This window comes from Aspergillus novofumigatus (assembly GCF_002847465.1).
Source record: "Aspergillus novofumigatus IBT 16806 chromosome Unknown P174scaffold_13, whole genome shotgun sequence".
NCBI lineage: Eukaryota > Fungi > Ascomycota > Eurotiomycetes > Eurotiales > Aspergillaceae > Aspergillus > Aspergillus novofumigatus.
The window spans coordinates 60,999-88,096 of NW_020194286.1; the positions used below are offsets into that span (position 1 = coordinate 60,999).

General features: G+C 51.8%; 5 protein-coding genes across 5 annotated transcripts; 2 read left to right on the forward strand and 3 right to left on the reverse strand.

Annotated features, from left to right (window-relative positions):
• Nucleotides 1-145: 145 nt before the first annotated feature.
• On the forward strand, nt 146-7,632 carry P174DRAFT_425860 (putative sensor histidine kinase/response regulator; the record flags this gene model as incomplete). Its single annotated transcript, XM_024825326.1, has 6 exons — nt 146-3,066; nt 3,170-4,357; nt 4,418-4,898; nt 4,959-5,025; nt 5,116-5,445; nt 5,501-7,632. The coding sequence occupies 6 exons, from the start codon at nt 146-148 to the stop codon at nt 7,630-7,632; spliced, it is 7,119 nt and encodes a 2,372-aa protein (XP_024677106.1).
• Nucleotides 7,633-8,232: 600 nt separating this feature from the next.
• P174DRAFT_446354 (allantoicase) lies at nt 8,233-9,594 on the reverse strand. Its single transcript, XM_024828561.1, has 2 exons — nt 8,880-9,594; nt 8,233-8,826 (listed from the first exon to the last, which is right to left on the reverse strand). The coding sequence occupies exons 1-2, from the start codon at nt 9,430-9,432 to the stop codon at nt 8,324-8,326; spliced, it is 1,056 nt and encodes a 351-aa protein (XP_024677107.1). The 5' UTR covers nt 9,433-9,594; the 3' UTR covers nt 8,233-8,323.
• Nucleotides 9,595-9,751: 157 nt separating this feature from the next.
• Nucleotides 9,752-10,953, reverse strand: P174DRAFT_516444 (uncharacterized protein; the record flags this gene model as incomplete). Its single annotated transcript, XM_024832336.1, has 3 exons — nt 9,752-10,177; nt 10,201-10,256; nt 10,635-10,953. The coding sequence occupies 3 exons, from the start codon at nt 10,951-10,953 to the stop codon at nt 9,992-9,994; spliced, it is 561 nt and encodes a 186-aa protein (XP_024677108.1). The 3' UTR covers nt 9,752-9,991.
• A 1,857-nt stretch (nt 10,954-12,810) lies between these two features.
• On the reverse strand, nt 12,811-14,501 carry P174DRAFT_425863 (putative MFS sugar transporter protein; the record flags this gene model as incomplete). The annotated part of the gene is made up of 2 exons (XM_024825327.1): nt 12,811-13,446; nt 13,518-14,501. The coding sequence occupies 2 exons, from the start codon at nt 14,499-14,501 to the stop codon at nt 12,811-12,813; spliced, it is 1,620 nt and encodes a 539-aa protein (XP_024677109.1).
• Nucleotides 14,502-15,690: 1,189 nt separating this feature from the next.
• Nucleotides 15,691-27,072, forward strand: P174DRAFT_465031 (uncharacterized protein; the record flags this gene model as incomplete). Its single annotated transcript, XM_024830490.1, has 5 exons — nt 15,691-17,803; nt 18,534-19,883; nt 22,213-22,216; nt 25,558-26,757; nt 26,799-27,072. 5 exons carry the CDS (start codon nt 15,691-15,693, stop codon nt 27,070-27,072), a joined length of 4,941 nt encoding a protein of 1,646 aa, XP_024677110.1.
• Nucleotides 27,073-27,098: the final 26 nt, after the last annotated feature.

The following is a 27,098-nucleotide window of genomic DNA, read 5'->3' on the forward strand; positions in this document are numbered from 1 at the left end:
AGCCGTTTCCGTCCCTATGCCTCTTCAAACGCAGCGTCTTCTCTGAGCCGACATCAGCATCCGCCGTCTGGACGAATACATATGGCCTTTGTCTGATAAAGAAGAAATTTTCAGTCAAAAAGATATTCTTGGATAGTTGGCTGAGATGGAGGAGGATAACCACATTCTCGGGGAAGACCTACCCCTCCCACCAGCACGACTGTTCGAGAGGCTTGCGCAGCTCCCCGGTTATATCTGGGATCAATCCGTTGAGCCATTCCATTCAACTTACAACCATTGGCATGTCCTCGGTCTTCGTCATTGTGCAGAATCCGACGTCTCAACCCCCGCCGCAACCTCCTCAGGGCCATCTAGCCTAGCCCGTAACTCCCCGCGCGCCGAGTCCCGTCCGTTTTTCCGCCATCACTGGAGGAGTAGCCTGAGCGAATCGAGTAGCGAACTGTCATTGTCTCGCACAGATCACGAACCAGTATGGGCGCCAGTAGTGGCTCGAGTCTCGTCTCATGTCGTGAGACTCGAGCGGGAGTTTCACATGTTGAGATCCATCGTGCAGACGTCGGATCCAGACTGCAATCACACTATTCGACCGATTGATCTCATCCGGCTGCCACCAGATCCAGGTGATATAGGACCGCTGTTGGTTGCCATATTCGAATCGCCAGGCCCGAACTTTTTGCGTGAGCTAGTCGCATTTGGACCTGCGTGGTTTGCAGCTGGCGTCAAGAGTGATAACATACCGACTCCGGACGAGCAGGTTTCTCTTCCTGTATTTCTCGACTTTGCAATCGGCGCATGTGATTGCCTGGAGCTACTGCACTATGGCCTCAAGACGGTGCATGGCGAAATCAGAGGTGATGCTTTTCACTTCAACCGGGAGACTGGGTCAGTAAAGCTTCTTAGCACGGGGAACGGCGCAAGATCCTTTGAAAATATACTCAGCGACGGCTGGTCCTCGCTCTCTCGAGAACTCGGCGTCAAGAACAAGCTGCAATTCGTTGCACCCGAGCAGACAGGGAGGATGCCTACTGAACCGGACAGTCGCACAGATATATATGCGCTTGGTGTGCTATTCTGGACCATGTTGATAGGGAAACCAGCCTTCACGGGAGCTGATCCGGTCGAGGTTGTGCAGAACGTCTTCGGAAAGAAACTATCACCCGTCTCAACAAAGAGGATGGATATTCCTGACGCGATATCGGCTGTTATCCAGAAAATGACTCAGAAGGCCGTCAATGAGCGCTACCACACCATATCATCGGTGAAGAGGGATCTGACACAGATTTCGCAGCTTCTTGGCGACGGCGATAGCGAAGCGCTGAAAGACTTCCAGATTGCTCAGCGCGACGTGTCGTCTTTCTTCACGCTTCCGACCGGGATGTTTGGTCGACGGGAGGAATATGACAAAGTAATTGGTGTGGTGGAGAGGGTTTACAGAAAGCAACAGTCTGCGCATGCCCGGGCTGCTGCTCAGAGCTCCAGTGGAGTGGGGTCCAACTCTTCGGTGTCGGACGGCCGTGTTGACAGCTTCGAGATTGCGTCGGGCTCAAGCGACTCTGGCTCATTTCACTTGGCGCCGAGGACCAGCTCAAACGGAACCCAATACAACTTTGGGCGTGTCTCAACACATGAATCTTTGCACAGCACAGAGTCGTCCCTTTCAACCACTAGACCCGGATATGCCTCCAACAAGGCCAAAAGTCCTGTCGAACCTCGTGCTTCCGTGGATAGCACAGAGCGTGACAGCCACTCTCCGTCGGTTGCGAACGCACAGACCTATACGGATCCCCTTGCCCCAAGCGGCAGACAGAAGGCCGCAAACAAGCTTCGAAAGAACGGGAAATGTGAGGTAATCACGATCAGTGGTCCTGCTGGCATTGGAAAGACAGACCTTTTGAATCGCGTCCAGCCGGCAATACGTAAGCTTGGCTATATCGGAATCGCTCGCCTGGACCGCGCTAGACGAATTCCTTTCGAGCCTTTTGCCAAAATTCTGGCGTCTCTCCTGCGTCAGATTTTCTCTGAGCGTGATGTGACAACGGACTACCACAATAGCATTCGCATGGCCTTAAGACCAATGTGGGCCACTCTCCACAGGGTCTTGGAGCTTCCAGAACAGCTCATGTCCGCGGGAGGCAAAGAAGTGGAAATCTCACCGAAGCTCTCAGTAGCTCAGCACATTTTCAGGGATGTTTCTACCAGAGGCCCCGAGCCCTCGAAGCGCCTCGCCATGCCTCGTCTTGATCATGGGCAAAGCTCCGTGGAGTTCTTCCTGTCGAACGCCGCGTCAAAAAACATGCGGTTGATGGAGACGTTCCTAGAGATCCTCAGGACTCTATCTCAGTTCAAAATGATATGTGTTTGTGTGGATGATTTGCACTACGCAGACGACGAGACCCTTGAGTTGATCCTGAATATACTCCGGGCCAAGATTCCCTGTGTGCTGATCGTCACAAGTCGGAAGGCTGAGCTGGAATCCGAGGCTATTAAATCACTCTTCGAGTCCGAGAACCCCAATGTGACCAGAATAGAGCTCAGCTCTCTTGGGGAGAATGAGATCATGCAATATGTAGCGGCTACGATGCACCAGGATCCAAATCCAGGGTTGACTCCCCTTGCTGCTGTCATCCAGGAAAAGAGTTTAGGCAATCCTTTCTACGTCAGATTGATGCTTGAGACCTGCTACAGCAAAAATTGTATATGGTATTCCTGGAAGAACTCAAGGTGGGAGTTTGATCTGGATCGAATCTTCACTGAATTTGTCGCTCCAAGGTACGGCGAGGGGCTTGGCCTTGGATTCATCGCAAAACGCCTCCAGGAAATCCCAGTAGCTGCCCGGTCCATCATGGTATGGGGAGCTCTGTTGGGAAGTCCCTTTCCGTTTTCCCTTGTTCAGAAACTGCTTACCAGCGAGTTCCTGTATTCCAGCGAGGATGATGAGGCTGTCGACTTGACATGCCCACAAAGTGCCAGTATGATCCGACAGTCTGAGGCAGATATAGTAGTTGGACTTCAATATCTTGTCCAAGCGAACTTGATTGTCCCAGGAAAGACCGACGACGAGTTTAGGTGGGCTATTCCATTCTATCGTTCTATTTGCTCTTCTTTCTTCCTTTCCTTTTCTTCGAACTGTTCTTCCGCGAGCCCACCGATAGTTGCTAACAATGACCAGATTTGCCAATGATCGACTTGCACAAGCGGCGACCTCGTTGACCGAGGGTCGTAACGTCGACAAAATGCATTTCATTATATCGCAGGCGATGATGAAATACTACCACGATAGTCGCAGTCGCTATGCGATCGCTCGGCACATTGGCCTTGCTTCCCGGATCGTCAGGTCTCGCGTCGTTCAAAGAGTCGACTACAGAAAGCTCTTATGGGATGCCGCACAGACTGCTTCTCAATCCGGTGCTAGGCCAACTGCGCTATGGTACTTCCGCCACTGTGTTGCTTTGCTTCAGGATAACCCCTGGGACGACAACAATACAGATGTCTACTACGACGAGACATTACGCCTACATATCGCCACGGCGGAGATGCTCTGGTCTCAGGGCCATCATACTGAGGCTCTGCGACTTCTCGACGAGGTTTTTGCCCATGGCAAGAGTGCCGTCTGCAAAGCAAGGGCTTGGATTGTGAAAGCCAAGATATATGCTCAGATGGGCAATCATTACAAGTCTATGAACTCGCTTCTCACGTGCCTGGAGGAACTGGGCGTCCACCTTCGGGAGCCTACTACTTACGAAGCTTGCGATGCTGCGTACGGCAATCTGAAGGCATACCTTGAGAACGCCGATCTGGAAGTCATTGTTCGCAGACCTAAGAGTAAGGATATTAACATGATCACCATCGGGGCTGTCATGGCTGAGGCAATGGCTGTGACCTATTGGGATGATGCGTTGACATTCTACCGGATGGCAATCGAGATGATGAACCTCCATCTCTTCAAGGGCGGGTTCGTGCAAATTTCGATTGGCTGTTCCCATCTCTCGATGATTTCCTTCAGTCGTTTCAGAGACCTCGAGTTTGCCGCCAAACTCAATGAGTGTGCATTGACCCTCTTGGACTGTTGTCCGGAGCCATGGACTCAGCGTAGGGGCACAATCGTCCACAATCTCTACATCAGCCACTTGCGAGTCCCAATGCCGTCCACACTTCCAGTGCTCGAGACGTCTGTTGAAGCCTCCTTCACGATGGGCGACCCTTACATCACACTGATCAGTCTGTCATCGATGGCGATGACCAGACTGTGGCTGGGACACGACATGGGTCAAGTTGAACAGTTCTGCACCGAAAGTCCTGACGATATTCCGGATTGGTCCAAGGACACGCGGGGAGGCGCCAGTCTTTTAGCTGTCCGGTAAGTCTTTTGTGCATGTGACTAGTATGAGTGCAACACGGGCTGACGAGATAACTACAGACAAGCCTCTCGCGCTCTTCAGGGAAAGACATTCTATCGTAACCCCAACACTATCATGGATGACGAGCACCATAGTACTGACGAGTACATTGCCTTCTTAAACACGAATGCCAGTAACGCTGATCGTCCTCGGGACATCTACTGGGGCTTAGCTATGATACCCCTTTTCCTATATGGACATCACACGAAGGTGATAGAGACGGGAATGTCGATGATGGACACAATTCCTAGGCTCTGGTCTGCTCGCGTTGGATATGTGGTCTACTTTTACTTAGCTCTATCTTTACTGACACTCCACAACGATTTCCCCGCGGGTGGATATATGGACGGTGACAACCTGAAGACGGTGTTGAAGTATAAGGCGGAGGTTGATTTTGCCCGAAGCGCCTGCGATGCCAATTACGGCATGTGGTCATTGATTCTTGAAGCCCTGATCTCCGAAGTCCGAAATGACCATACATCCGCCATTCAAGCTTTCGAGGTGAGTTTGCAGAGGAATGACCGATCAGGAGGATGAGGTGAAAGTTGACTTGAAAATTAGGCTGCGATTGATCACTGCCAAATTCACGGCTGGCCAATGGAGGAGGCCTTGGCTCTTGAACTACATGGTGAGTGCACGTATTGCTGGTTTTTGGGTTCCATCTCTGTCTGACTTTGCTACTATCTCCAATGGATTCTGACGTCAATTCTTTCTGCAGGTGAATTTCTAATCAGGCGCGGCGCCAAAAGAGCAGCGCGTTCTGTGATGCAGGACGCGATAGCCGCGTGGGCCGCGATCAGCGCTGTTGGGAAAGCATCACAACTGACAGAGAAACACGAGTGGCTTTTGAAAACAGCAACATCCTCCAGATGTGCTGACGTCGGTGTTCAGACCGTTGACTCGCTTCTTGGTATCGAGCGGAACACAGCCCAAGAAGACATGAATATCTCTCAAGACGTGGAGAGGGACGATAGAAAACATCGTTGGATTGAGCAGAATGGAGTCACTGCGGGGGAGCGTTCGCTCGATATCTCTAGTGTTGGGCTGGGTAAGACCACTAGGCCACTTCAGCCAGAAGTTATTATGTACTAATGTCTCGCTAGATATCATCGATTTGTCTAGCATCCTCGAGTCGAGCCAAGTGATGTCCTCTGAACTTCAGATTGATAAACTGCTCACCAAGATGATCGAGATCGTGTTGGAATCTTGCAACGGATCCGATTTTGCTGTGATTGCAACGGATTTTGACGATAACGGCTTCGCAGTCGCCGCAACTGGTGACCTGGAGAAGGGACAGAGGTCCTTCGTCGATGGTCTTCCCCTGTCGGAGTTCGACGATAAAATGGCACAGCAGATCTGTCACTATGTGATTCGCACGAAAGAAGAGGTTCTTGTCCACAATTTCCTCGAGGACGATCGATTTTCCAACGCCAGCGAGGCCTATCAGAACAAACATCCCATGGGAAGGTCTGTCATTGCACTGCCTATTATGCAGGCAGACCACCTCCTGGGCGTCATTCATATTGAAGGCAAGCCGAACTCTTTCACTCAACGCAATGTTGTAGTGCTTCATCTGCTCTGCAACCAGATTGGCATCTCCTTGGCCAATGCTCTGCTCTTCCGTGAAGTCCGCAGAGTTAGCGCCACAAATGCAGCTATGATTGAAGCACAGAAGCGTGCCCTCGCGCAGGCTCGTGAGGCGGAGCATAAAGCCAAGGTGGCAGAAGCAGAAGCCAAGCACAACGTGAAACTGAAGGAGGATGCCGCCAGAGCCAAGTCCATCTTCCTAGCCAACATCTCCCATGATCTCCGGACGCCAATGAACGGTGTTATTGGTTTGTCGGAACTCCTCAAGGGAACAAACTTGAACAAGGAACAGGATGAATACGTCGAGTCTATACGAGTCTGTGCTGATACACTCCTTACGCTCATCAACGACATCTTAGACTTCTCGAAGTTGGAGGCAGGAAAAATGAAGATATCGACTGTTCCTCTCAACGTCAAAGAGACCATTTCCGAAGTCGTGCGCGCTTTGCGCTACACGCACCGGGACCGCGGCCTCGTGACTATCGAAGACCTGGACAAAGTTCCACCAGATCTCGTGGTTCTGGGGGATCCTGTCCGTTTACACCAAATCTTCATGAATCTCTTGAGCAACAGCTATAAGTTCACGCCAAAGGGATCCATTACCGTCCGAGCCAAGGTCTCACGGGAGGGCAAGAATCGTGTGCGCCTGGAGTGTGCGGTGTCTGATACTGGAATTGGTATTCCTGAGGAGCAAAAGTCGCGTCTTTTCAAGCCCTTTTCGCAGGCCGACAGTTCCACGGCAAGGTCGTACGGTGGTAGTGGACTGGGACTTAGCATATGCAAGGCCATTATTGAGGATGTCCTCGGCGGAGCGATCTGGCTGGATTCGACTCCTGGTGTTGGCACCACAGTGACCTTCCACCTGTCATTCAACAAAGCCAAGGATTCTGTGACGAAAGCGCCATGGTCAAACGGCTCTGCCGTTGGGGAGAATCAGGTGGCACGTCGACCGATGGCGCGTGATTTAACCATGATCCCTCGCGATCAGATCCGTGTTTGTATTGCTGAAGACAATCCCATCAACCAGAAGATCGCCGTGAAATTTGTTACCGGTCTTAACTTGCAATGCGAAGCGTACAGCGATGGACGCCAGGCAGTTGAAGCTCTGCGGGCACGCTCTCAGGAGGGCAATCCGTTCCACGTGGTGCTGATGGACGTGCAGATGCCTACTCTGGATGGCTACAATGCGACTCGTGAAATCCGCAAGGACCCAGATCCCGACGTGAACGAGGTTCTCGTGATTGCCATGACTGCCAGTGCCATCGAGGGGGATCGCGAGAAGTGCATTGAGGCCGGAATGAACAATTACTTACCTAAGCCGGTCCGCTCTACGGTTCTTAGTGAGATGCTTGACAACTATCTTGCGCCTGCGCCAACGTACACCAAGACTCGCCTGGCAATGCGTGCTAGAGGGAGCATCAGCTCCGAAGTCGGCACTCCAAGTAGTACGTCGTCATCCGGTTCTGAGCCGGTGATTGCAGTGACCCCGAGGACGAGAAGATACCCGGCAGGTCCAGTCGGGCGTGACCCAGTCCATCTCGTTCAGGTTCCATCGTACCAGTTTCTTTCGAGTGAATCTTGGTATGTCTGGGTGAAATGCCCCTTTTTTTTCGGTTCCCGGTATGACTATAATCTGCAATGTGCTTGACCGTGTTTCATGGGGGTTTCGATTCGTTAGACCAGCGCTTGCCTACCTGTACCTGAAGAGCACCATGGCTGCATTCCTACTTTTTACCCTTATTTTTTTATTTTATCTATTCCATGTGATGATCACGAACGCTACGACTCACGATATTTGCGTTAAGGGTGAAATTGCCTGCCACGCGAGCGACTGTTAGAATTATCTGGCCACCATTCTTGCTTGCATTCTTCCGCCTTCCTCTTCGATGCAGTATTTTGTGATGCCTATGGCTCCTGTGTCCGAAAAGAGTCCTGTCACCCGAGACTGAGCCATTCTCAATTGCTGCATCATCACCCTTTTCTTTTCTTCAATTTCATGTTCGGGGTGCCTTTGTTTCTTCGCGTTGGCGCTCAATATTCCCCGAGGTTTGAATTGCAATTCTGAAAACGGATACACGGCTGTCAATAGGTGTTATTGTTTTTAGGTCTTCAGTTCTCATTCAGGCAGGGTTGTTCCAATTTCCGGTTTCTCGTTCCATGCTTTTGTACCAGGATATAATAGAGCGTAAGGAAGTATTACTCCTATTGGAAGGCTTGCCTGTGAAGATTTTTTTTATTCAAGACTATGTACAATGAAGGCAAGATATTTAGACAAAACTGTGGACCGTTTCCACCCCACAAAGCAGGATCGATCAGCATGGAGTCGATGCGATTACAGCTTAGGGGCGGTTGGCTCTACGACCGAAGATACGGAACCGCTTGACACCACCGTCGGGGATCAGGGTCAACTTGACGTGTGTGAAGGTGCGGGTGTCCTCGCCACCAGCAGCGAGTTCAGCACCCTCGTACACATGCTCGGTATCCGCCTTGCAGAACTTGTCGGCGCTGAGCAGGGGGATCCAGCCCTGATGATCGTGCGCAGGCACCTCGCCGGCCGCCAGGGTGCCCTCGAGTAGACCGTGCACCCGCACGGCGCGCGGGAAGTTACCGCGGAAGTCCTTGGTGTCGACGACGATCTTGGCAACCGAACCGGGGAGACCCAGCTGGAAGATGGCCCAGTCGGTGTAGCCTGGGATGCGCGACCGCGCGGTCTCCCAGCCATCGCCCATGTCCTTGCCCCGGCCAGGAAGTATCAGGTTAGAGATGGGCGTGTAGTGCTGGTTGGATGCTGACAAGGCCAGACCGCCCAGCAGCGCGGAGGAGAGTTCCTCGGTGGGGGCTTCTGCGGAGTCGGCGTTCGTGGGGCCGGGGGAGGGATCGCGTGGCCGTAGAGACGGAGACGGGCGAATCCGCCATCGGGGTACATCAGCAGGCGGACGTGGGTGTAGGGCTTGGGATTGGCGGGGTCGTAGTCGCTGAGTTTCCAGGCGCGACGCTGCGATGGTCCGCAAGGCTGACGGGGTAGAATGGTGGTCCAGCCGTTGAAGCTGGGGTCGGCGATCTGCTCGTCTGTGATGCCGCTGTCGGCGGGTGCGTAGGTCCCCTGAAGCTCGGCCTTCTCGCCATAGTTGCCATGGAAGAAACCTGTGTCCACTTCGACGCCCTGGATGGCGCCGCTGGCGACACCCAGCTTGATCACGACCCAGTCATAGGGGTCAGGGTTGTGCCGGCGAGTTTCCCAGCCATCGTACCAGGCGCCGGTGTGCACGAAGACACCAGGACGGTTGATGGGAGGAGTCGGGGTGAGCAGGTTCGAGGCTGCGGCGAAGAACTCATCGGAGCAGGCGAGGATTTTAGTATTGAGACCCGACGAAGCCAGGTTCGTGGTGTGCGCGAAGACCTTGTCGATCTCCTCCGCGGGGACATAGGTGACCTTATCGGACGTCATAGTAGTGGTGGTGGTAGGATAGCTGGGTTGAGGTTCTCGATGGTGTTGCTGGATTGAAGTAGAGGAATTGAGTGCGCAATTGAACTTTGCAATTCAGTTGTCCTTGTAACTCCAGTCTGGTTTGATCATTGTCTTCTTATCGCAGCTGGAGACGCCCTTTAAATAAGTGTGGCAGAGGATGAGGGGGAAAAAGAAGTTGCCCGATAACTGGCGATAAGCCCCGCAGGCCACCTATACACCGTGTTTGCCTCAGGTAATCATTACTCGATCTCATCGAGTGATCTTCTTCTTTCTCCTTCTTCTGTCTCGCAGTTCTCTAGTCTCATTCTCCTCAGACACCCAAATCACCTCACTTGAGTCTCTGCTGTCCTATTCCATCCACTAAGCCGCCTTACGGCGCCATTTCCCGTTACCAAATCGCAATCACCTGCACTTCTGTCGCTATTCCCAACGTTCCCGCTCATCCCCAATCGAGTTATACTGGTTCGTGCCCCACTGCCCCGGAATTGTACCCTTCGGAGGTCTCCGATCATCGCAGCATTCCGCAGGAACTGGATCGTCACTTCATGGATTGCATAACTGGTCTGGTGGCTAACATGGGAAGACGCCATGAGTCACCATTTTGCTGGCATTTCGAAGAACCCGGAGCATGGCGACAGCGCTCAAAAATTCCAAGACTTTTGCTGCACGTTCGGGAAAAATGCCACAGATGTGATGGCCGAGTTTCACAGAAAGCGTTGAGGAGCTTTGTGCTTCCGGCGGTGACACTTTCCAATAGCTTGAGTTGAGGCTCCCTCGCGCGCCGATGTGACTTGAGAGTGCAACTGCGCTGCACATGTTACTGTTGCAGAAGTGGGAGCTGCTACAATGGCACATGTACGACGTCTACGCATGGACTTGGATAATTTGCTGTAGAGCTTGGGATAACGCCTTTGCCACAGATCTTTCAAGCCTTCACGGTTGCCCGACTCTTCCGAGCGATTGGAAACACGTGGGAGAGATCATTGCCAATGAAGAGTCATATTATCTTTCTAAGCTGAACAGGTAGGACACCAAACGAGCTATGCGCAATGCTCCAATTCTAAGATGAACGCCGGTAATGCATGGTCACGCTCCCATAACTCCCTGTGATAATGCTTGATGCATGCCATTTTGACAGCAGGGACGACCCTCGGCCCATATCAACCTCCGGACACCTCAACCTCCTGTTGTCTTGGTCGCCAGTTCCTCAAGTCGCTTGTATCGCCATTCATATTGTGCCAACTGCTTCTTTTCCGCCGGCGACAGGCATTTCCCTTTGTCCGCCATCTCCTTCTCCACCTGCTTGAGCATCTCCCAGCGCTTGAGAATCCGGGCCTGATGCTCAGATATAGATGCCAGGTTGGCGTCTTTCGAAGCCATGCGTTCCTCGATGGTGGAATGGTAGGACAATTTGGCGTGGAACAGTGCCATATCCGACTCGTCGTACTTGAGGCCTCGTGCTTCGGGCAGAGAGTTGGAATGACTGCCTTTGGACGGCATTATGGACACTTGCGATTGTCAGGCACGTTCAAATGCTCTCGGCGGGATCTGCGAGGCGTATATCGGGTGCTTGTAAGGCTTGTAATGTTTTGAGATCGACCAGTCTATTCGATGCAGGCTACTGTGCGAAGCGCACTAGTGAGGTAGGGATGAGAAAGATAGTGAGTTGAGAAGAAGCTTGCTTGGGATGGGAGGTGGCGATTTCTCTGACCTCACTGCTGCCCTGCGAGAGTGCCAACCTTTTATTATTGAAGGGATCTAATAATCCCTTCTATGTTTTGGCGGATACAGACGACCTTTATAGAACCGCAGTCGTTCAGGCATGTCTTTCAAGGTGATACTAAGGATGCCACAGAACGCACATTTGCCAATAACGCGGCGCAACAGAACACCGGAGAAAAGATGGAAAGGTTCCATGCCTTGAAACTCCCTTTGTCTCTGCCAAAGGAAGTACCCACTTCGTTTGTCCCGTCATCCTGTGATTATCGTGGAAGTCCAATCCCACCGCTCCATCAGGAAGGCGTTTGTTCCTCATTTGATCGGACTGTGACACCTTGAGGATACCACCGGCGCAACCAGGGGCGGTCTGCAGAATTGCGCTGGTCAAATTGCAGTCTTCTGTCGTCTTCTCTCTGAGACAGAGTATTGAGTCGGTGAAGAAGCTCGCAGTGCTGAGGAACGGACCACATCTGCAATGGTGACGGCAAATATAACATTTCATAGCTACTTCGATGACTGTTGCTTGCATATGTGGTGAGCTGCAAACACTTACTAGCATTGGTCCGCCGAATAAAGCCAGCCGACTCGGTTGTTAGCCATGCGATCCGATTGTTACACACAGACCGGGGCTATCTTCCAAGAACAACAATGGAAGTTCTCTTCTCGACCCCTGACGGTCTAAGTGCTCTCAGAAAGGAGAAAATAGGGCGAACTTAACCGCAGGTGGCCGTGTTATTAGGCGTAGACGGAAACTCAATCGATCATGATCATGGCTTCGCGAGACAAACGCACAGGGATATCGACCCAGAACATTCCTTTACCCCGCCATCAGGGACGTTTGATTCGCTCTCGAGCCCGTTTAGCTTCCCGTTGAGCGTTGCTTAACACCCCGTTCCGGACTTGGTCTGCAGGCAGCCGTTAGATGCGTTGTTGTGTCACATTCGAGTCATGGTCGTATGGACAAGTGATACTCTTTAGACGCCCTCTTCAATAGGGGATATTCAACGTGCCTCCACGTCGGATCCGAATTCGGGAATATTGGCAGTGGCATTTTACAGTAGAACTGCCGCACTCGTTTCACTTTAGGGGAAACCTGACAAAGACTGACTGAGTTTAACCAGGCACACTAACAACGCCCAGCAAGTCGAAAAACGAGTCATTACGGTTTACTTACACCGCAATATCTACATCTTCAACTGTCAGACGCAATACATACTCACCCGAAGTGCTACACCCGGCAACGGGCTCCTTGCGTATGCTGTGCAATCGAATCTCCAGGTTCAAGCTTCTAAAGAATATATGACATGGTCTACTGCGGTGGCGCTGTTGCCCTTGTTGAGTCGGTATTGGAATATGTCGGTAGATGCAGAGTTATCTTGGATGTACGTCGGTGTGGCAGCGGCCGTGGATGATGTTTGCTTCCAGGTGAGTATGTGGTGTTATTTATAGCACAAGGGGTATACCTATCCTTGTCGAGGCGGTCAATGTTGGATTTGAGGATTGCCTTGAACAGGGAAGTACGTAGTTTACTGGCACAAAGCTGGTTATATAGCCGATCATCATATCATGAGACTCGTAGAAACCAAATGCACGGATCGAGGTAGATACAGACGTAACATATATATCGCATAATGATGTTTAGTGTCGCACCTCCTCATCCCGAGTGGCCGCTGCCCTCTCCTTCTTCGCCTTCTGGATGTCCAAAGACATCTTGACGGGCGCCATGCCCGGCGTCTCGAACACGGCGTCGATTTCTTCGAGAGACAGCCTAGATGTCTCTGGGAAGACGAAGTACGACAGAACGAGTTGGATACTGTTGTAGACGATATAGACCACCCAAATCTTGTAACCGAGCTTCTGGATTCCAACACTGATACCGTATGTTTGGACGGCACCCGCGCCGCCCTGGATCAGCCCGTAGAGACCCATTCCCTTGGCACGGAGCGGCAGAGACAGGATCTCAACGGGGTACAGGTTGTGCATGGTGGCAATCAGCATAGCGGAGAAGGTCTGGTAGAGGTAGATCCAAAGGATAGTCAACGCAGCGGCTGCCTTGTTTCCCGTGACATCAAACTGCCAGGAGGTAATTGTGGCGGCAAACTGGAAGAGGATCATGGTTGCGAGGCCCGTGAAGATCAACGTCCGCCTTCGGAACTTGTCTATGATGAGCGCCCCTACACCGGTAAACACGAAGTAGACGGCTGTGGTGCCGAGCTGGATACCAAGTTGCTGCTTCGAATTCTTGATTCCGATTGTTTCCAGAGCGGGGACCATCTGCAGTGGCACAATGTCAGTTGAGAAGCCAAGACCTCGCGGCCAGTCCAGAGGCCATAGGGGTGACTTACGTAGTACGTAATGATACCTCCGCCATTCCACTGCTGGAAGATGGAGTAGAGGAAGAGAACAAGGAGTCGGAAGCGGGCCATCTTTGTGAAAAAGACCCGGTAGTCCCAGAACTGATTGAAGCCTGTCCGGTCATGCTCAAGAGACGCCTCAATCTGCGATACGACGATCTCAACAATGGGCTCATTGATATCGCCGCTGGTCGTGTGGTACCTTGCAACCATTTGCTTGGCAGCGTCTCTCCTCCCGCGCATGATGTAGTAACGGGGCGATTCGGGGGTGAGGAGGTAGATGGTAGCACAGACTATCGCGGGAAAGACGGCTTCCAGAAGGAGTGGGAGTCGCCAGCTCCAGTTCCCTTCTATCTTGGTTAGTCCGATCATGGCCCCGTTCATAGCCAGACTGCCTATCTGGAAACATGCACCAAAAATGCCGACGATTAAGCCACGGAGGTGGGTCGGGGCGACCTCGCCCACGTATTGAGAGCTGGACAGGAGTGCAGACCCGAATCCCAGGAGGAACCGGGCCGCCATGAACATTGAGAGGTTCACAGCGCAGCCCTGGAGGACCGCGCCCACGATCACAATGAAGTTGCCGAGAAAGTTGATCCCCCGTCGACCGATTATGTCCGCCAACGACAGGAACGGGGCCCCACAGACGATGCCAATATTCATCAAGGCGTTGAGCAAGCCGTATGTGCCTCCGCTAGTTCCAAATCCAAAATAGGTATGCCATGCTGGCAAGGCATTGATGCCACTGATAACGGCCCAGTCAATACCATAGCCAGCTTGGTTGCATCCTTGGACGAAGATGATCAAGAATAAGCGGAAACCAGTCCAAGACCGAAGATCTAGTGCTTCCTGGGAGATCCTAAAGACATCCTCCTCGGTCAGGTTGGCAAGCACGACTTCTTCAATATGTGCTTCATCCTTCTTCACCTCCAGTTCGCTCTCATGTGTGGCCGTGACATCGATCGGGTTACGCATTATGAAGGGCTCAAGCACTCACTGGACCAAAGGCCTTGTGAGACAAACGAAACTCCCTTGAGATGGATGACTAAAACAGCAAAGAGAAGAAGAATAAGGCACTGATGAGGATACGGCCTCCTTGACTGGCCTACTGGGGTCACACCACTATATGAGATTGTCGCCGATCATGTCGGTCGGACGCTGCTTGTGCGACAAACACAAGTCGAACCCCCACCCTATTAGGCCCTTGCTCCTCTTTCGACACGGAGTTGGTATGGTCGAAAGAATAGTGGTTTGAATGGCACCAGTAGACAGTCCATGGATAAAGCTCGTGTATTTAGCCGCAGAGTGCCAATATCATGGCTAAGATAGGCCCGTCGCTAGATTCCTAGAATGCCAATCATGACCTGTTTGCGAGGTTGGCCATGATCGTTTGCTGATTGTGGCTGGTAATTTTCCGCCATTGAGGTGCCTCCCTTAACCTCGATGGAGAGCTAATGGACAACACGAGACGAATCCGCTCGCGTCTCTAGCAGTCTAGATGGCTAGTGCTGTACTCCTCGAAGCTAAAAAGGCATTTTTTAGCTCATTTTAGCTAGAAACAAGGGCTTCGGCTGTCATTCATGATCCGGGGGAATTCTAACCTGGGGTAGAAACCGTAGAACACGGTCTTGGGGGGTTTGAAGCAGACCATGGCCATCTTGTGTACGGTGTATATCTTCCCGGAGCAGATATTCGAAATCTAGGCGCTGAACTCGTATGGAAGACAGCAAAGACCGTCGATAACAAGACGAGGGACTTGGTCGGATGGTGGAGGGCTGGAGGCACATGACCGGTTCCTGTTGCATCGTCTCTTGGGACTTGGGAACCTGGGCATCCTTTTCTCTCAAATTCTCAATCCTGCTTTGTTGACATTGACAGTTCCCCGCTCGGATTCACACCTGTTTGGGTTAGGATAATGTCTTCTTATTCGTTTCCTTCTCCAACGGACAATTCTCCGCATTTCGCTAAAACCTTTAGCGTCGATAGCTTGTTGTCCTAGTGTTCTAGCCATGGTTATCTGATCTTTCCACCAAACAGACACGGTTCGCGGCCCGACGCAACCGACATGGGTCTGTCACCGGGATAGATCCACGGCCACGATCAAGGTCAACACTCTTTGATTAAACAAGATGACTGGCCGTTCGGTTGGATATTACACGCCATGATGTCGGAACTCTGGTACCAGCAGCCTGCTAGCAACTGGGAGGAAGCGTTGCCAGTTGGCAATGGCCGTCTGGGCGCCATGGTCTATGGGCGAACTGATACGGAGATGCTACAGCTCAATGAGGACTCGGTTTGGTATGGAGGTCCCCAGAATCGTGTTCCTCGTGATGCATTTGAGTATCTCCCACGTCTCCGGTCTCTGATCCGAGAGGGAAACCACGCAGAGGCGGAGAAGCTGGTTCGTCTGGCCTTCTTCTCTCATCCCATTAGTCAACGGCACTACGAACCCTTGGGGACTCTGTTTCTGGACTTTGGCCATGCCCCTGAATATACGCAAAACTATCGACGGTCGTTGGATATTGAGCGTGCTACCAGTCGTGTGGAATATGAGCACAAAGCCGTAAAGGTTCGACGGGACGTCATCGCCAGCAACCCCGACGGTGTCATTGCCATTCGAGTCCAGGCATCTCAGAAAACGGAGTTTGCCTTGCGGCTCACTCGAATGAGTGAGCTGGAATACGAAACAAATGAATATCTTGACGATGTCACGGCAGAATGCCGGACAATTACCATGCATATCACCCCCGGTGGACACAAGAGCAACAGAGCTTGTTGCATGGTCAAAGTTCGCACAGCGGATGATCAAGATTCTGTCACTCAAATCGGGAACAAACTGCTGGTCAATGCTCAAGATGCGCTGGTGCTAATCTCAGCGCAAACCACTTACCGTTGCGATGACATAGACAAGGAGGCTTCTTCTGATTTGGAAACTGCTTTGCTGCACTCTACTGACGAGATCTGGGAGCGACATGTGAACGACTACCGATCACTCTATGGTCGCATGGAATTGCACCTGAGTCCCGACAACTGTGACATGCCAACTGACAAGAGAATCAAGAACTCGCGTGACCCTGGTCTGATAGCAGTCTACCATAATTACTGTCGCTACCTCTTGATATCGTGCAGTCGGAATGAGGACAAAGCTTTACCAGCGACGCTACAGGGCATATGGAACCCGTCTTTCCATCCAGCCTGGGGATGTAAATACACGATAAATATTAATCTGCAAATGAACTACTGGCCGGCAAATGTCTGCAATCTTTCCGATTGCGAGATGCCGCTATTCTCTCTACTAGAGCGAGTTGCGAAATCAGGAGAGGAGACAGCACAGAAGATGTACGGCTGCCGTGGCTGGGTGGCTCATCACTGCACCGATATTTGGGCTGATACTTCTCCTGTAGACACATGGATGCCAGCAACTCTTTGGCCTCTAGGAGGTGCTTGGCTCTGTGTCCATATCTGGGATCATTTCCGTTTCACCTGCGACAAGGAATTCCTCCAGAGAATGTTTCCAATCTTGCAAGGATGTGTGCAATTTCTTCTTGATTTCTTGGTTGAAGATGCATCTGGAGAGTATTTGGTCACGAATCCGTCACTGTCGCCCGAAAACACGTTCTATGATAAAAATGGAGGGCGCGGTGTCCTGTGCGAAGGCTCCACCATCGACATTCAAATTGTGAATGCCGTTCTGAGCGCTTACCTGAAAAGTGTCGAAGAGTTAGAGATAGAGGCTAAGCTTGCGTCCGCAGCATTAGACGCCCTGCATCGACTTCCACCCCTGCGCATCGGATCTTTCGGGCAATTGCAAGAATGGGCTTCGGACTATGCGGAAGTAGAGCCCGGGCATCGGCATGTCTCCCACCTGTGGGCCTTGCATCCTGGAGGTACCGTCAGCCCGGAAACAACGCCCAAAATAGCCGACGCCTGCTCGGTCACGCTGCACAGACGTGAGGCCCATGGAGGCGGTCATACCGGCTGGAGTCGCGCATGGTTAATCAATCTGCATGCACGATTACTGGCATCTGAGGAGTGTGCGAAGCACGTTGATCTCTTACTGGCGCAATCAACCCTGCCCAACTTATTGGACACTCACCCACCGTTCCAGATCGACGGTAACTTTGGCGCCGGCGCAGGTATCCTGGAGATGCTCCTTCAATCCCATGAGGAGGGAATCATTAGGCTCCTTCCCGCTTGCCCGAGAGCCTGGAGTTCTGGGTCTCTTCGGAACGTCTGCGCTCGTGGAGGGTTCAAGTTAGATTTCGGCTGGGAAAATGGTCAGATAAAGGATGCCGTGGATGTCTACTCGGAATTTGGCCTTAAAACAGTCCTTTACTTTCCTAACAATGGACCTCGGATCGAGATCCAAGGCAGAGGATTTCATAGTATTCAGCCTTGACTTTCGCACAGTGCGTGTGGCTATATAGCTATGAAGAAGCTCGACTGTCTCTTTAATCGTAGTAACGACATACAATCAGAAACCTAGGCACTGACAGCTGGCACATCCTCCTCGCCTGCCTTCACAGACATTCTCAGGGGCCAGGATGGCTTCTCAGGTGGGATGGAGCGCCAACGCCCGTGATCTGTCCCCTCCCCAATCCTTCATCACCATAAGACAGCGTAGCGTCGTTTAGATCTGGTCGGGGAATCAGATACATCGTCCTCCCTTCGACTGACTTGTAAGGTTTCAATGAGTGATCTGATGTATGATACATCGTTTATTCCCCCTCTTTGGAGACCCCACTTGGTCGATGCCCAGATGGATTTATCCAGCAATAACGAGACAGAATGGTGAAGTACATCAGCCCGTGGAGGAGCTAATGTTTCAATTTAGCCGGATATCTTCATAACGTTCAGCCAACTTAATCGAATAAACCTTCCAAATTGTCACGAGAACCGAGGACGGAGTCTGGTATTCAATCGCCTCTGAATTAAGCCTTTCATTTACGAGTTCTTCTGACCTGAGTCTATACTGGCTTAAACTATCTAGAAACATACCACCAAAAGGTCTGGAGCGGCGAGACATGGACCTGCAATCCGTTCAAGATCTCAAAGGGGTCTTGAGGAGCGACTTCTTCCATGGTTACGCCACCGCGGCGGCCCAGGTTGAAGGAGCTTGGAATAAAGACGGTAAAGGCCAATCAATCTGGGATACTTTTGCGCACACACCCGGTAAGGTAAAGGACGGAAGCACTGCTGACGACGCGGTGCGCTCGTACGACCTGTACAAGGAGGATGTGGCGCTTATGAAGTCGTATGGGGTCAATGCATATCGCTTTTCCCTCTCTTGGTCCCGAATCATTCCTCTTGGAGGATGCGACGACCCCGTCAACGAAAAAGGGATTGAATACTATTCGAATCTCGTTGACGAGCTGCTCCGTAATGGCATCACACCGTTTGTCACCCTCTTCCACTGGGACACACCGCAAGCCCTGGAGGATCGCTACGGCGGCATGCTGAACCAGAAGAAGTTCGTGCCAGACTTTGTCAATTACGCTCGTGTTTGCTTTGAGAGACTCGGCGATCGCGTCAAGCACTGGATCACATTCAATGAGCCCGGTGTCTATACGCTGGCTGGATATGCAGCGGGCGTCCACGCACCGGGTCGCTCTTCATTCCGTGACCGCAACGAGGAGGGCGACTCGTCCACCGAGCCATTCATCGTTGCGCACACGGAGCTGGTCGCCCACGGACATGTATCCCATCTCTACAAGCAGGAGTTTCAGCCCCATCAGCAGGGGACCATCGGCATCACGCTTCACGGGAACTGGTCCGAGCCATGGGATGAAGCCGACCCGCTGGATCAAGAAGCCGCCGAGCGTGCGCGCGAGTTCGAAATTGCCTGGTTCGCAGACCCACTCTACAAGACGGGTGACTATCCGGCCTCGATGAGGGCGCAGCTGGGTGACCGTCTGCCCAAGTTCACGCCGGAGGAGTCGAAGCTGGTGCTTGGGAGTTCCGAGTTCTACGGCATGAACACGTATACATCGTTCTTTGTCAAGCACAAGACCACACCTGCGGATATCAACGACCACAAGGGGAATGTGGAGATCCATGATTTCAACATACAGGGTGTTCCTCGAGGCGAAGAGAGCGACACGGAGTGGCTGCGGGCTGCTCCCTGGGGCTTCCGAAAGCTTCTGAATTGGATCTGGTCTCGGTATCAGATGCCCATCTATGTGACAGAGAACGGGACGACAGCCAAGGGCGAGACGGCACCTACACCCGGTGTTCTCAACGATCAGTTCCGCATCAGGTTCTTCGAGGGATATGTTGGGTGGGCACTAGCTCGTGCGGTCAAGGAGGACGGGATTGATATCCGCTCCTATTTTGCCTGGACATTCACTGATAACTGGGGTAAGCTTTCTGTCTCGTGTGAAATTGCAATGCTAATAGTGGTACAGAATGGGCTGCGGGCTATACCGATCGGTTCGGGTGTACCTTTATCGACTTTGATTCACCAGAGAAGACTCGGTACCCTAAGCAGTCTGCTTATTACCTTGACAAGCTGTTCGAGCATTTGATCAAGGACTCTTAAGCGTTTCCGCATGCCAATGGAGGAATAGACCTTTGCACACTAAGTAGAATTGAACGATGTATGACGGACATTGGAAGACAGAACTCAGGATACATACAGTCATAGAATGGATGCATTTACGTCTCACAAGGCAAGCGACTATTGTACAGAACCAACATTGCCATGACCATGCCATTCCAAACGCACAACGCCGGTATTTGTCCAGTGCATATCCGTACCAAGCCAGCCAGCCATCCCGCTATTCCAGACAACGCCAGCAGATCAAGTTGATCGCAATTCGACAAAACGCTTGCAACAGCGTCAGTATTCATCCAACATCTTAAGAAGGTGCTGAGCTCACAATCTCACAAGTCCCTCAGAATGACAAACCCAAGCCCCAGCCTGCCTGCCCTCAGTTCAAGTAACGCGGGATCCGGCCTAAGCTCCGCCGATTCTCATCCGAGCGAGGCAGCAAAGGCACCTCGAAACGCACATGATGCTGGCCGCCCTGCGCCGCACTGGCACTGGCGTTTGCATTCGCATTCACATTCCCCACCGAAGACCGCAAAATTGAGCTGGGAAAGTACGCAGTTGAAGGCTGTCGCTGACCAGCGGGACGTTTCGTGAGCGGCGCAAACTCACGCAGGAACATCTCCCATGGATCCTCAGGGACCTTGTCGCCGTCACAGACCTTGCCTTGGAGGACGCAGAGGCGGTACATGTTTCTTTCGAGGTTGATCCAGTCCACGCCGTAGGGTTTGTGGGTGATGCCGGTGGAGATGTCGGTGTTGGACCAGAAGATGTGCGAGAGGGTGGTTAGGATCTTCTGGCGTTCTTGCTCTGCGTTGGCCATTTTGGATTATTGCTTTATGGGGTTTGATTGAAAAGAGATGAGGTCTGGAGGGTTGCAAGGGCAGGCTGAGGTGAGGAGATGGAGCTGGTAGAGAAGTGTTAAAGAATTTCTGCAGGCATGGTGTTGATTATTCAGGTTTGTATGCAGTGGTTGTTAGGAGGAGGCAGGAGGAGGCAGGAGGGAGGTGTTGTAGGGTGATATAGACGCGAGGTTGGACGCGAGGTGCACACAGGATATCAACAAACATGAGATAGTGAATGCTGTAGGGCTTGGATAGGGCATGACGTTGTTTGTAGTTGTGTGCGATGACAGTGAATTATAGTGATGGATGGGGGCCATATTCGCCTGTTTTGGAGTATACTAGACATAGCGTGACTATCATGGATGACATAAGGTGGGAGAGAGGTAGAGTTCCCAGAAATTCAGGAACAGATATTAGTCACTCAGGTGTCAGAACTCTTTGCAAGTTCAAGAATAATGATGAAGCTATAACGCTGTCAGGTAAGTATACATAGACGACCAACTATCTCCGAACACGACCCGAATCAGCATATGACAGGGGTCTCGGAGAACAGCCGACCAAGTGAGGGGACAACTACTCCGAATCTTATAAATCTTGGAGTTTCCATCTTTTTCCATCATGAGACTGCTGATACCAGGCGTTGAAGCTCTCGTGGTATACTCATACAGCCATCTACGTGCCGTCCCTCACAATGCAGCTTCGGATTAAAGAACCGCCCAGATTGGAGCTGAAGGGTTCTCCAAGAGAAGTAACTTTTTCCCACACTTGTTTTCGTTACATCTACTTATTTTGCTTCTGCAAAAGTATGAGCTGACTTTGGTCACCGATAGATCGGACTTGAACATGGCCGAATCCTATCACAGCAGATCCAGGACCAAATCAAAGTCTACGAGTCCATGTTCCTGGAGGCCTCCAAGATGACCTGGGACGCTGTCAGAAATCTCGCCGAGGAGTTCCGTGAATCACTAGAGCAGAAACTGCCCGACATCTACGCAGAGATGCAGGGTATAGCAGAGGGAGCGGGGTTGGATCTTCTCGACATTGTGGCGTTAAACTGTCGCAGTGAGATTGCCATGGGCAGTTTTTCCGATGGCTGCACAAGTCTATCCTGGAAGAAACATGCCAATGGACGAGTCCTGGCTCAGAACTGGGACTGGGCTCCCGCTGCGGGGAAGAATATCGCCATCATGTCAGTCGAACAGCCCGGCAAACCGAAAGTCTTTATGGTTACCGAGGTTGATCTACCCTCGCAGTTTACATTTGACAATATAGTCTAACACTGATATTAAAACAGGCCGGTATTGTTGGAAAGATCGGATTCAACAGCGCAGGTGTAGGCGTTTGCCTCAACGCCATTCGGGCGAAACCATGCATCAGTTCAAAAATCCCCATCCATGTGGCGCTCCGCCTCTGTCTTGAGAGCCCATCTGCCCAGACTGCGGTCGAAAGGGTCTCTGAGCTAGGAGGTATAGCTTGCAGTGTGCATATCCTAGTTGCAGACAACACAACCGCATTGGGACTTGAACTCTCGCCATTGGGAGATGTGTATCTCAAGGAAGATGTGCTGGGAACTATCACTCACACTAACCACTTCATCGAGAATCGGAACGTAATTGAGCCCCCATGGCTCTCCGGCTCTCCGATTCGGTTGCATCGAGTCCGTCAGCTCCTTCGTGAGCTGATCAGTGGCGGAATCTCCGGGTCTCAGATCACCCCGGGTCTCCTACGAGACAAGATCTTTTCGGATACTTTTAATGCGCCGCAGGCTATCTGCTGCTCAGAGGATCCTAGCCGGGGTCCTGCTGTGCGATCTAAGACCATTTTCAATATCATTATGAATCTGGAGAAAGACAATGTCAGCGCGGAACTTGTCGTTGGCCGACCAGGTTCTGGGGAGGAGACTGCCGTGATACGGATGCCTTGGGCATAACAGTGTCGGATTGTGGTTTCAAGAACACTGATGTCTTCTCAATTTCTCTAGCTACATTGCCTTCTCATTTGGATCTACTCAATGATGCGCTCAATCTCGCGTTGTTTGTTCCAAAATGGGTCTGAATGTTGTAAGACAACTATAAGTAGACAATGCATTTTGCAAGACAACAATGGCATTCTCAACTGTTCCATTGTGCACAAATTTTGAGACACTCTGTCTCGAATTGCATCAACGCATCGAATGAGACAGATGCTATCTGTCCCAGATGAAGACGAAATGTTTGTCCTCGTTGGTCTATATAATGGCCTTTTGACTTGCACTTGCAATGGCTTCATTACCATCATCATCCTGATTCTCATCAGTGATATCCATTCGTCTTCAAATATCTTTTACTGATATAATTCGACCCCGTTCTTATCTCAGAATATCAAGATGTCTACTTACCAAGACCCATCCGACGAACGCGACGCCCTCCTGGCCGCCCTCCAGGAACAGACGGACCTACTGACCGCGCATCCTGAAGAGGCCGGTATCATGAGCAAAGTGATGGATGACATCGAAGAGCAGCTTGCAGTCTTGGGACAGGAGGAATCCCAGAACCTCCAGGCTGGTCTATCCCCAACACTCAAGACGTTTACTAGCCCTCAGCTGCAGACTGACGGATTCTCATTGCCCCCGAGCCCCGGTGGAGACGCTGATGACAGTGACAGTAACACTGACATGGATGATAGCGACAGTGATGAGGACGAGCTGAACGACCATCTCCGTGAAAGATTCTGCAGCCATGAGTGCGACCATGAGTCGTGCCGACTTGCCAACGAACATTGGTATGGTTGCAAAACCCAACTCCAGGATGATTGTGATCGCGAGGATGCTTGAGACTAATGCTAATCTTGTCTATTAAACGTCTTCTAGGACATCTTTTCCTGTTTTCTAATTGTGAGGTTGAACTTGTGTTCAGCTAACTGTGCAGCAGATCGAAGACGATGAGGTTGATGATTTTGGCTTCGGTTTTGATTTTATGGTTCAGTTCTGGGTCGCTTGTGATTTTGTTTGGGAGTATAATGTCGAATTTATGTCGAATCTGATATAAAATCATCGATCTTGAATTTCTTGTCCTGTAGAATCGGCTGGTGTGCGTAGTGGCGTGTAGAAAACTTCCAGGTTCTTCGATTTTCCTCGTCGTTGCTCTTCTCCGCATGCATTGGCAATCGGCCCCTTGAATTCGTCATAGACTCGCCCAGCCTATTATAATAAGCTGCAAGTATCTAACCATCAGACTACCGGCTGAATCTCTTATCTTTCTTCAATAACAAATAATTCCATACCTCGAAGACCTTCTGGGAGACGCTAACCGACCTCTGCAGTAATATCATACTCATGGCCTCTGCCACAGGAGTCCCTCAAGAACATCCTCAGACCATTGAGGCCAGAGAAGATGAGCCATTATTGGGTGGACCAGGTGCAGTAACGCAAAGCGATAGCGACCCCATTTACCGCAATTTAATCAAAGGTATGCGCTGCTGAATGTGAGGTTGTCTGACTTGATACTAACTCATCGGCTGTAGGAACTGCCGCTGTCGCTCAGTGCGGCATATTGCTTGTAAGGTGACCCTTGCAGCAGATTGGTTATTCAAGCTAGCATGGCTGCTTTCTGGTGTCTCTGTAATTGACGCGGTTTCCTAGCTTGCAGCCCTCGTCTGGGCTGGCATCTTCTCCCATGCTTTGATCTTCTTTTCTGCTCATCCGGTACGTCGAGTCGTCGACCCATATCATAGAGTATAGATGATACTATGAAAGATGCCTAATGTCTCTAGCTGCTCAACTCCTCCGCTATACTTCTCCAAGTACAAGCCGCTCTCATCCTACAGCCAACCGCAACGCCGCAGCAGAAGCTCCTGGGCACTCGAATCCACTATTCGCTGCAAGCAATCAGCCTGGCTGCTTTCGTCACCGCATTCACCATCATCGAGATTAACAAGGGCGATCATCCGCGGCTGACATCGCCGCATGCTATCTTTGGACTCATCACCTACATCTGCATCATCATTCAAGCACTGCTGGGGGTTGTTCAGTATTTCTTCCCTGTCACGATCCTTGGCAGTGCTGATGCGGGAAAGAGACTGTACAAGTACCACCGCCATTTTGGATACTGGGTGCTTGTCCTGGAACTGGCAACGGTGGCAGCGGCGACGCAGACGACGTATAATGTGAATGTCCTGCACATTCCGCTTTGGGGTGTTCTTGTCGCAGCGGTGTTAATTGTCGCAGGAGTTGGTGCCAGAATCAAGAAGCACAAACTCGGCTTCTAGAGCAATTTTCCTTTTCGATAATATGCTAGGAGGTCATAATGACTACACATAGGGAACAAGACGTGGCTCGATCGATGCTTGCGCATTGCCGGACCTGGATGTGAATGGAGGGATTGTGCGCGATATATTTCTAGCATCGACATATTTAATCTGTATCTAACGGAAATACAGAGAAAATACATGACGGAATTCACCATATATGTATTAGAAACGTTGGCATCAAGAGCATAAAAGTGCTAGAATGCGGATTACCGAATTAGGAAAGGCGGCGACAGCTCCAGCTCAGCTCTTATCTTTTTCCACCATCGGCCCATATCTCCCGCGCGTTTATAACTTCACAACCTCGGCCAGCCATGCCGTCGATTAAATCACCATACATCTGCCTCAATTGCAGATTGACGAGCAGACTCACCCGACGCAACTTCACCGCGTCTGCTCGAAACTCGGAATTGCTGCGCCCCGCAACCGCTCCGAAACCCACCCCCGACATCAAACATATCCGCCAGAACGCAGAGCTCTACTCGAAAAACAGCGTGCATCGAAATTACCCGGCACACGCTGACTATCCCTATAAAATTCAAGAACTCTCGGAAGAAGCGAGGCGTCTTGATCAAGATCTCAAAACGCCGCGGTCCCGCATTAAGCAATTGGAGAAGACCATAGCGAATCTTGCGGCATCCGCTCGGCAAGATGGCGCATCAAGTGCCATTGAGGAAGAATTGGCGTCTCTTCGGTCAGAGGCACAACGATTGAAGGATGAATCGCATGCAATGAATACCCGGAGAACAACCTGCACCGAAGAAATCCAACGGCTCGCCCTATCCCTGCCGAACCTTTCCTCCCCCGATACCCCCGTTGGAGACGACCCAAAGCTCGTCACGTACATCAATTTCGACCCTCAATCTCCGCCAGAATGGGTCAGCCGTCCAGATCCGTCGCGGTCTCATGTCGCTATCGGCACCGCGCTCGAACTAATCGATTTTACAAGCTCTGCGACCACCACAGGCTGGGGCTGGTACTTCTTGATAAACGAAGGAGCGCTGCTGGAACAAGCGCTGGTTCAGTACGCCCTTAGCGTGGCCCGCAACCGCGGCTGGAAGGTCGTGTCCCCGCCGTCGATCGTCTACTCCTACATCGCTGAAGCGTGCGGCTTCCAGCCCCGCGACCAGCACAACGAGCAGCAGATCTGGGCCATCGAGCAGAGCGACAAGGACAAGAGTAAGCCCCAGCGCTCTCTGACCGGAACAGCCGAGATCCCTCTGGCAGCCATGTACGCCGGTCGCGACCTCGACGCCTCCTCCCTCCCCCTCAAACTCGTCGGCGCCAGCCGCTGCTACCGCGCCGAGGCAGGCTCCCGCGGCGTCGACACCAAGGGCTTGTACCGCGTGCACGAATTCACCAAGGTAGAACTCTTCGGCTGGGCTGACACCCTCCCCGCAACCAGCTCCTCCTCCAACGACCTCTTCGCCGAGCTCCTCGACATCCAGACCGAGATCCTCACCGCCCTGAACCTCCCCTGCCGCGTCCTGGAAATGCCCACCACAGACCTCGGCGCCAGCGCCAGCCGCAAACGCGACATCGAGGCTCTCTTCCCGTCGCGGCTGCGCCCCCCGCGTCTGGCAGCGGCAGCGGCAGCTCCTCGGCTGATCTCGAGTCCGGCTGGGGAGAAGTCACCTCCGCCTCGATCTGCACGGATTACCAGAGTCGACGGCTGGGTACGCGTGTGCGCGGAGGGTCGGCGAAGGAATCTCGCTTCCCACACACTGTCAATGGGACAGCGATGGCCGTTCCGCGTGTGCTGGCCGCGATCTTGGAGAATGGATGGGATGAGAAACGGAAGGTTGTTGTGATTCCGGAGGTGCTGCGGAAATGGATGGGGGGTCTGGAGGTTATTGGGGAGAAGTCTTAGTTTTATTGGGCGTCTCTGTATAAATT

Excerpts from the sequence above, each read along its gene's own strand:
- P174DRAFT_446354 (XM_024828561.1), bottom strand. The coding sequence starts at position 9,432 with ATGACGTCCGATAAGGTCACCTATGTCCCCGCGGAGGAGATCGACAAG. Across the intron at positions 8,827-8,879 it reads TGGCGGATTCGCCCGTCTCC|AAGCCCCCACCGAGGAACTC; the intron begins GTCTCTACGGCC and ends CCGACTCCGCAG.